The sequence below is a fragment of the Zea mays genome, chromosome 2 (genome assembly GCF_902167145.1).
Source record: "Zea mays cultivar B73 chromosome 2, Zm-B73-REFERENCE-NAM-5.0, whole genome shotgun sequence".
Lineage (NCBI taxonomy): Eukaryota > Viridiplantae > Streptophyta > Magnoliopsida > Poales > Poaceae > Zea > Zea mays.
The window spans coordinates 242657298-242666676 of record NC_050097.1 but is presented as its reverse complement, the minus strand read 5'-3'; the positions used below and the strand labels follow the sequence as shown (position 1 = coordinate 242666676).

Sequence of the window (9379 nt, the reverse complement as noted above, 5' to 3'; positions counted from 1 at the left end):
TGGGCATATGGCTAGCTTTTTTAGTCGAAAACGAACAAAGCGTGAGTTTTCATTAATATTGAAAACTAACACCTTTAGATTTTTGACCGATAAATGGTCTCCACCAAAACCAAATTTTGTGGTTTATGTCAAGTTAACATGTGTGGAGTAAGTTATAGGAGACTCACTCAACGATCAATGGGCATATAGCTAGTATTTTTTGTCGAAAACGGACAAATCATGAGTTTTCGTTAATATTAAAGGCTAACAACTATGAACTTTTGACCAAAAATTGTCTCCACCAAAAACCAAATAATGTGATTTATTTTCAAGGTAATATGTGTGGGTTATGTAGGATTCTCTCGCTCACGATCAATGGGCATATGGCCAGCTTTTTGTCCGAACACGGTCAAAGCGTGAGTCTTTCACTCAAGATCAATAAGCATATGTCCAGTTTTTTTTATCCGAAAACAACCAAAGTGTTAGTTTCCGTTGTTAATTTCCAAGGCTGCACACACATTACCCACACTTTTAACTATCAATAATAAAAAGTAGTTGCGCTGTTTAAGTGAGTTCGTGTACAAGGCATTTCTGTAAACAAACAGGAGAGGTTCAAGACCTGGTTGAGTTACAACAAGTTTCATCATCTGGGTACAACATCAGACCGATGACACTGCTACAGTGGAGACGAAATGCAAGAATGAATTAACATCTCTGGACTTTGGCATTCTATGATGGGGGGTCCTAGAAGCACCAAACTGTACAGCGGAAACTCAACACCGTACCCACCCATAGAATCATTACTCACTTTCATAATCATCTTCATCTCCGAACGAGAACACCGAGGCATCTGCGGCAATCGCCTTGAATTCGCTCATGCTGGAAGAGTCAGCAGCTGGAGGAGGTGGTGCTGTGGTGGAGCTGGCCTTGCTGCTGACTTCAGTTTTGAGAGATGTACCATCAGGTGCCTTTGTGGTTCCCTGTTCGCTGCTTATAGCCACTTTGTCCAGTCTGCTAGCAGCAGCAGATGCCGCCGCCTCCTCCATGTTGCCTGTCTGGGATGGTTTAGCAGCATTTACACTGCTTTGACCACCGCCGGCAGTCTTCTCCTTCCTTCCGTTAGAAGATCCATCCTCCCCGTCGCTGTCAGAGAAGACTTCATCTCTATCATTATTGCTTCCAGTTCCCTTGTTGGATTCTTCAGGTGCAGCACTATTTTCTTTTGCAACCGTGCTAGCCGAGGAATCAGCATGAGATTTATCAGCAGCAGGTCCAGCGCCTGGTTTTGGTTTTGCTGGTTGCGAGCCATCGTAATCTACCAGGACAACCTCAATCTGGAATCCAGGTGAGGGCAGTTTTCTCTGGATAAAATTTCAAAGCAATTTAGTCTCAAGTCACAAAAGGAACTGGTAAACAAGAGCCACAACATCACAACACTCACTGATAACATAAAGTGTAAATAAGCGATCCTTAAATAAATAACTGTTGATAAAATGTATGTTTTTTCACCTACTGGTCATAAAATGTTCGTGCATGGGCAAAAGCAGTATATGCACTCAATTACAAAAATACAGTTTCCTAGATTTTTCAGCTTGATGACGAAGCAGGAGCGAAGTAAACTAGACGAGGCTAAACAATAGTATTCAGCTCGGCAATGCCTGGAGCAGGGAGTTGTTTGAAAATACGAAATGATTCAGACAAAATAAAAATTAGGCATCAACCTCTACAACATATGGAGGCCATTCTCAAAACTACCTATGATGTGTGAACAAACGAGTATCTAACATTTGATTCCGACATCATAAAAACAAAGTATGACCACAATAGAATTCAGGATTTAGCGGCACATCTTGTTAAATAGTTTCATACTCGCTCTACAAATAGTTATAGATGTTATTTAAAATGAAGAAGCATTTACCTTGTCAAAATCATCAAGATCAGTTGGGTTCAAGGTTACCCTGTTCTCCATCATTGTTGTGTTTAGCCAGCTGAAAAGGATAGAGGAAGAAATTAAATTAAATATCAAGATAAAATAGTTATTTTCCAGATTCTCATGTAAAATGTTGGTGCCAATGTGCCATCCAATCAATGATATACATATGTGATGCAACTTACAAAACATGGAATAAAAGAAACCATTAAGTGACAGCACAGATATATCTAGAAAATATTATAATTATTAGTTTATTACTACATGGAGCTCACCAGTAAAAATCTCCCTGTCGATCATGAAACTGGATCTTGAAATCACCAGCTACCTCGGCTAAGCCAGGTTCTCCCGGCAATGCAAAAACCATAATCCCCTTCTTTGGTGCACTAAACCAGAAATCTTCTGGCTGAAATTATGGTAGTAATTAGTAAACTTAGACTACAATGGAGATTACAGAGGAATAAACTCTACACATTCAGCATAAAAGTATGCGTAAATATATATCTAGAATGTTACAAATTATTCTTCACAGAACATAATGTAAGGCGCAGAAAAACAAGACATGTTTCTTTTGTGTGCGTGTGCGTGTGTGTGTGTGTTTTTGGTTAGATAAGAGACAGCAAGGAGAAACATTAATCTGGGAATGCCTTCTTGTTATTTATGTCCAGAGGAACACAGGAAAAAAAGTGCAATATTCTAATTTTACCCTCAAGTGTAGTTTGCATATCAAACATATGTTGTACTAAGAGACATAGCCATGCAAGAATCAATAGATTGGTCAGTGATACCGGTCATTTAAGTTGGCTTGCTTCAAGTTGTGCAATACCCCTCCACAACAAGACATTCCCTTACCTACCATTGCTATATAAAAACATTGGTGCCCTTACCCACTATGCAGACATGCATCAAACTATGAAGAATCCATGATATAAGCTAACCAAATATTCCATAGCAAACTGAACAGAGACAAAACTATAAACCTACAAGTTAGTAACTGAAACCAAAATATGAGTGATCCACAAATGAAGATGCCTACCATTAGTTCTTTTGTTCTTGGATGCTTCTTTGTAGAAAAAAGAACACCTGCACAGCAGATTGATTAATTGATGCACTAGAAGATATCAAACCACAGTATATTCTTAAATTGTTGTATCATGACATGTGGCAACTTCAGTTTCAAATAAATGGACGCACCATTGTGGTTAGAGACTGTAATTGATGGCCTAATCCAATAGGGGCATCTATGAAGACGAAACCCCCTAAGCATACACCTGGAAAGCATAATAACATGATTAATTACTGAAGCAAAATACACATGCATATCATTTTGACACCATTGTTGAAAAGGTATAAATACCTCCTGGGTGGCTGATTTTCACCATTGAAGTAAGTTAAGATGCGCTCAAAATACTTCACATATCTCTGCAATTTTCCCAACATGATCAGAATAATATAAAGACAAAGGTTATATGATCAACTTTCGTAACTGTGAGGGTCACTCACAATCTGACTTGGTAGAATCAGCCCTTTTCCATCTACACATCTTTTCTGGTTATAGTATTCAATGGACTCCTCAGCAGTAGGAAAGAACTGTCCATTATAAAAGGGAAAAAACTCCAATTATAAGAAAGTTGGTGAAGATTTTGCAGTAGGTCTCATTCTGATTGGTATACAGATAAAATGCATGGCAACCTTACCTTTAGAAATAGTAGAAGACTCGAGATCATCAATCCTGTCCTTGCCTTACCAGCTTTGCAATGGACAACCACCACATTTTCTATATCCTCCTTCAACCATGAGTAGGCACTATGGCAGAATGATATGACAAGTTGTATCGGGGGGCAGTTATGATCATCAAAAGGAAAGCAGGCCACCTGAAATACAGACACAAATTTGATTTTCCAATATAATGCACCAACAAATTCATCATGCTGCAACGCCAAAATTTGACATCAAGGCACAACAGAAGTATTGTCAAATTGCCAAAATACAATAAGGAAACTAAGACAAAGATGGGAACACTTTATACATCAGCAGGTGTGTCATTTAGTTTTTAGTATTTTTTTGTTGGTGGCTGGGAGTATCATGCCTTAGGTGTACTATAGATGTGGAAATAGTAAGCAACTCATACCTTTCCTTCAAAAAGAGATGCATCATATAGCCTTTCAGAACAAAGATTGTACACCTTATACTTCCCCTGTAACAAAATGATTAAATTAGAAGACTAAAATGTATGATTAGTTCAAAATTCCTTACATTTCTTATTGACTTATTGTGCTACAAAAAAAGATAAGCCCTCAAATGCATGTCCTCTTTATAATTAAAGTTTAGAAACTAGACTTATCTAGCTGCCTTGAATACTGGAAACTAAGAGTGCACTTCAGCACACTAACTTTATTTTTGTAATAAGGAAAAGGCAATACATGTACTAGGAGGCGAAAGGAATTTTGGAAATGCATGGAGAGAAAATAAAGCATGCTCATTAGACAAGATGAAATGTATAGCCATATAATCTAGGGCAATGTGGGGAGGGGGAGAGGGTGTTAAGTAAGCACCAACCCAAATGGTCTTGTAGTGCTCATTTCATGAAAAAAAACATGCATGTTCTATGAAATTGTTAATATGTATACTAATCATGGGTAAGATAATCATTGAGTCATGTAAAAAACAATTGTCAGTGTTCTCTTTTTTCTCTCACGGAAAACAGAGGGAATCCCCTTCTAAAGTGAGCACCCAGGTTTGGGCCCAGATGCCAAGCTCCTCTCCGAGATCCCAGGTTTTGTTCTTGAATATAATTAATAAGCCGTTAAATGCTTTGTTGGGTGAAGCGGATCGAATACGGACCCAAAAAAGGTCTGAGCACGTTCATATTTATATTTCAAATTAACAATGAAGAAACTACTGACAGAAGGGGAAATTCAAATCTTATTAGTTTCGGTAGAATTTTAGTAGTCAAATAAAACAGATTATTCATTTATAAGTTACATCCCTACTGCTCGAACACCGATAATATCATTTTAAAGTTATTCCTGTCTCATTCTCAGAGGATGAGCTATGAAGCGGCTTGCTCTATTGAACCTAGTGCTTGACTGTAAAATCTGGTTCATGCTACATTAATAACATGAAGACAATGCAGTAAGTTCAAGGTATGATGGTGTAGGAAAATGAACAAGAATAGCAATAAACTATATAACCAACAATATGAAATTTGTCACCTATGAAGCATTATGTTTATTTTTAAGAAACTTAATAGCAAACAAAAGTTACCTTATGGTGCATTTCAAAGAACCTGATGACTTCCTCCATGTGGTTGCGGTAGAAACCCTGGAATGGAGTATTATTTCCCTTTTTCCACGAGGGAATATAAAAGGCAACATGCTTTAAGGGAACTTCAAAATCTCGCTTGTATACTGACCTCAAAATATCCAAAAAGCCCTGAACTCAAATCACCAGCAGGAAAACCCATAGCAATTATGTTCTCAGTAATATATGTCATGTCTAAATCAAATCCTCCTTCCTGAGTAAGCAGCAGAATCAGGTCATTACACTTTTCCATCATATTAAACCTAAAAAACTTAATCAACTAAAGGATCATCACTAATATGATCTGACGTATAATTCCTCCAAGTGTCGATGACAACAATCAACCCCACATGATCTATAAAAGGTTAATCAGCAGGATCATATTGATGATTCTGTTAGAGTAGACGCATTAACCAGATCAACCCAAAAACTTAAGTCGTGGAAAGAAGGTAGGCAATCCACTTATACACTTCAACACCCCCACTCACATGCAGCCAGAGAGGAAAGCGCAAATGTGAAAATAAAGGGGCGGGGGCACAAATCAAGCCTCTGTCAGGACTTGAACTTGATACCTCTAGCTTTGATAAGATGAACCCAAAAATTTAAGCATTGGAAGAAGTTAGGCAATCCACTTATACACTTCAACATATTATTGCCCCTGTAAGTAAATTTTCCATTCGCCAATTGCCCTTAGTGTTTCTATCAAAGTACATAGAAGTGATGATTTGTTATTATCATCAGGCACAAAGCAAGATCTCCCTGATAGAGAAAATAATGTTCAACAAGGTCACCTAACATCTAAGCATCACCCTACATGTGCCTAGGACCTATAGATATTGAGAGCATGTGTACGAACACAAAAAAATCGAGAATTAGATAAACCTGAGTAATGTGAACAAACTTGCTGCAAATTAGATATGAGCAAATAAATTATTGTGTAGATCCAAGCTGACATTCATTAGCAATAATGCACACCGGCACATAATGGAGCAAGTTTACCATCGCTGAAGGTGATGAATAAACACTGATGTGATTGTATCCTGATTATGTTACCCTATAAGAACTGAACGACAAGAGTATTTGAAAATGTCAAATTTTCATCTTTAGATTCCAATGTAGAATCAGTACCTGGTATCGTCTTTTATTCTGTGAGACCATGTGGCGAGCCTTGACTTGCACTGCCTTTACAGCATTCTTAGAGGAATCCACAATGCCTTTCGTTAAAGAACCAAAAACACCAGGCTGTCCTGTTGTTGGGGAGGTGCTTCCTTCAGCACCCTCATCTTGCTGTGCCGCTTTTGGAGACAAACGCAGTCCAAGGCCACTTGTTAAACGGGCAAAGGTATTCTTTCCTGTAGGTGATTCTTGACCTGGTGAAGGCTGAGGAATTTTTAGGTTCTTAGCCCAGGAGGATAAACCAGACGCAGAGAACACAGATGCTGACGCCTCACGCCCTGCAGCATCTTCTGCAGGAGCAGCGGTAGGTGCAGAAACAGCAGCAGGAGCTGCACTGGCAACCTGACTGGGAGAATCATTTGAAGCAGCAGGACGAGCAGGGTCAGCACTGGTAACAGGAGTTGCGGCTGAATCCTGGTTGTGCAAACTAGTGGGTGGCAGATCCGATGGCTTGACTTGGTGCTCTTCCATGACCGTGTAATCGATGTTAATTACTCCAATGGACTACTAGAGAAGCATGTAAAATCTGCAAGACCATTACACATGGACACAAGTCAGTAAGCTCAATAGCTCATGCTACGACTGATAGGAGTTTGCGAAGCAAATGTGTGTGCAGCTGTACACATATAATTGATGGATAGTGCACAGAACTGAAGATGAATTCTTAAAATATTTTGCCCTATGCTACAAGCAGCAAGCACTGGTTTTGGTCAAATTAACGTGCTCGCTTCAGTAAACAGTGTCACATGTCCTAAGACAAATAACTTCTCGCAGCTATATGAAACCTAACAAAAGTAAATTTCTAGGCTGTGGTATATCGGTACAAAACAAGAGAGGCCGAAAAAATTGTGTTCCGACACAACAACTGAGGCTTCCGCCTGGTGCCAACTGATAGACTGGGGTTAATCCAGCTTGTCCTAAGAGTTTGTAGGCCTGTAGGGGACAGGCATGACCTAAAATGAATACTGAATTGTTCATAAATGGTACAGCAGTTAGAATGTACAGCAGAAAGGACTGAATCCCCTTGGCAATGCCTTAAATCATCTCGCGCCAGGCTCCCTTGTGCCCAGACATCGCTCGCAAGGTCAGGCTAACAGAATAACCGCGCAGAGCAAGCAGCATTAGTGCTCCTCTCGTGGCAAGGGGATTCAGAGAGTCTAAGACGTGGCAAATGATCATAGAAATAGATTGGACATCAAAAGGACAAGGGGATTCAGATCGGGGCCCGTAATCGATCTGAGATCATCGGAGCCCCAAAGTGAGGAAATGATTCGCTACTCATCTCCACCAATCCCATAACCGAAGAGCCCGACCCCCAAACAGAATAGTGAGAGAGGACGAGAGACAGGCAGCGGAGACAGCCACCATTAACGACGACCCCTTGACCATGGGCCTCCATAGCCGTTGTTGACCTTTAAGGAGGCGACGACTTCCTACCTGGAGTCGGGGTCGGAGGCGAACTGCGTCCTAGAGGAGCGCCGGCGCAGGTGGTGATGGTGGCGGTGGCGGTGGCGGTGGCGGCAGAGGGCAGCGTGGTAGGACGGACGGCGCACGAGATCTCGCGAGGAACAAACTACAGAAGCGAGGGCGGCGACGAGATCCGGTGTGCGAGGCGACAGGCGAGGAGCAGTCGGCACCGCACCGGCCACCGGGTGGACCCTGAGCGGCTACGCGACTGACGTGTGGGCCTCGCACCACACAATCTGCATCCGCCGGGCCGGGCCAAGCGGCAACGGTGGAGCAAACATGGCCCCCGACTAGGATTGCTAACCCAACCCAAGGGGAAGTAGGGGACATATGGTGAGTTGAGAAAACCTGCTAGCAGCAACCCAGAGTCCCATACTACTCTTATCTTATTACCTATTTTTAATTTTACTCTACAAACAGTGTTAAACAATATTATCTAAAATATTGTATCCCTATTTTACTCGATCCATTAAAGACAGTCTTACAACAACTTCAGCAATTACATAAAAGACTCCTTAAATCAATAATTTAGGTAGTTAACCCAAAAACTTCTCTCCAACACCTCTCTAGATAAATTTCCTAAATTTAGCTACTTCACATCTAACCACATTTTTTTCTCTACATTTTCCAACATATCCATTAGAGTTGCTCTTCCAGTATCTGCAGTAATTCTCTAAACAGGTTCCTAAATATAAATTTAAGAAGTTATTATAAAAAAATGATCCGCCAACAGTTCTCTAAAAGAGGTTGCTAAATTTATAAGTCCCTACTCTACCCCATATTGTTGTTAAATGAATAAATGTAGCAACATCGTGTTCATTCCCGAAACTCAAATGCACGCCAAAAAATCATGAAAACTATTATGCTGTGCAAGAATTCAATAGGTTGAAAATTATTTATTCAATTTGTGTTATTATATTTTAGTTTTAGCTGGTCAGCACTTTGTTCTCTACCATGTTGCTACAAGCACAGGTATCATGGTAACACCTGCTCAACTATTTGTTGCATGCGTAGGTATCAACATAGCCTATTGGATCAAAACAAAGTAGGACTATTAAAATAAGGTGAACTAACAAAATTTGAAATATTTACAACTAAAATAGAAAGCTATTAAAGAACACAATCTTTTTTACTCTCAATTTTCGTTTGGCAACTCCTTACATTTATTTTCAAACAGCTTTTTTTTTCAAAACTATCGGGGATGCTCTTACCTCTACCAAATGTAAGTAGCTTTTTTCAAAACCATTAGAGATGCTTTTATCTCTCTATCAAATATAAGCAACTCCCCGTCCTTCGAATACATGGAATGACAAGTTCCTACGATATTCTCACTCCATCCTAAAATAGTATTCGTTTTAGAGTGTTGATTAATAGATTCATATAATATTTAATGTGTGTATTATATATGCCGAGATTCATTATCATCTACTTAGAGACTGTTCGCTTCGAATTAAAGCTAGTTGTTTAGACTGTTGCAACTGCAATTTATAGCAATTTATAGCGACAAAAACATCTATAGAAACC

At 39.7% G+C, this 9379-nt stretch overlaps 1 protein-coding gene across 1 annotated transcript; it reads right to left on the bottom strand.

The window, feature by feature from the left end:
* Positions 1-501: 501 nt before the first annotated feature.
* LOC103648286 (Phosphatidylinositol 345-trisphosphate 3-phosphatase and protein-tyrosine-phosphatase PTEN2A) lies at positions 502-8046 on the bottom strand. The gene is made up of 13 exons (NM_001346057.1): positions 7826-8046; positions 6341-6914; positions 5325-5426; positions 5177-5233; positions 4041-4106; positions 3607-3783; positions 3413-3499; positions 3267-3331; positions 3104-3180; positions 2946-2992; positions 2185-2315; positions 1898-1967; positions 502-1340 (listed from the first exon to the last, which is right to left on the bottom strand). Exons 2-13 carry the CDS (start codon positions 6857-6859, stop codon positions 780-782), a joined length of 1959 nt encoding a protein of 652 aa, NP_001332986.1. The 5' UTR covers positions 6860-6914; positions 7826-8046; the 3' UTR covers positions 502-779.
* Between the last annotated feature and the right edge of the window lie 1333 nt (positions 8047-9379).

Excerpts from the sequence above, each read along its gene's own strand:
- LOC103648286 (NM_001346057.1), bottom strand. The coding sequence starts at position 6,859 with ATGGAAGAGCACCAAGTCAAGCCATCGGATCTGCCACCCACTAGTTTG. Across the intron at positions 5,234-5,324 it reads GGCTTTTTGGATATTTTGAG|GGTTTCTACCGCAACCACAT; the intron begins GTCAGTATACAA and ends ACTCCATTCCAG. Across the intron at positions 1,341-1,897 it reads ATCTTGATGATTTTGACAAG|AGAAAACTGCCCTCACCTGG; the intron begins GTAAATGCTTCT and ends AATTTTATCCAG.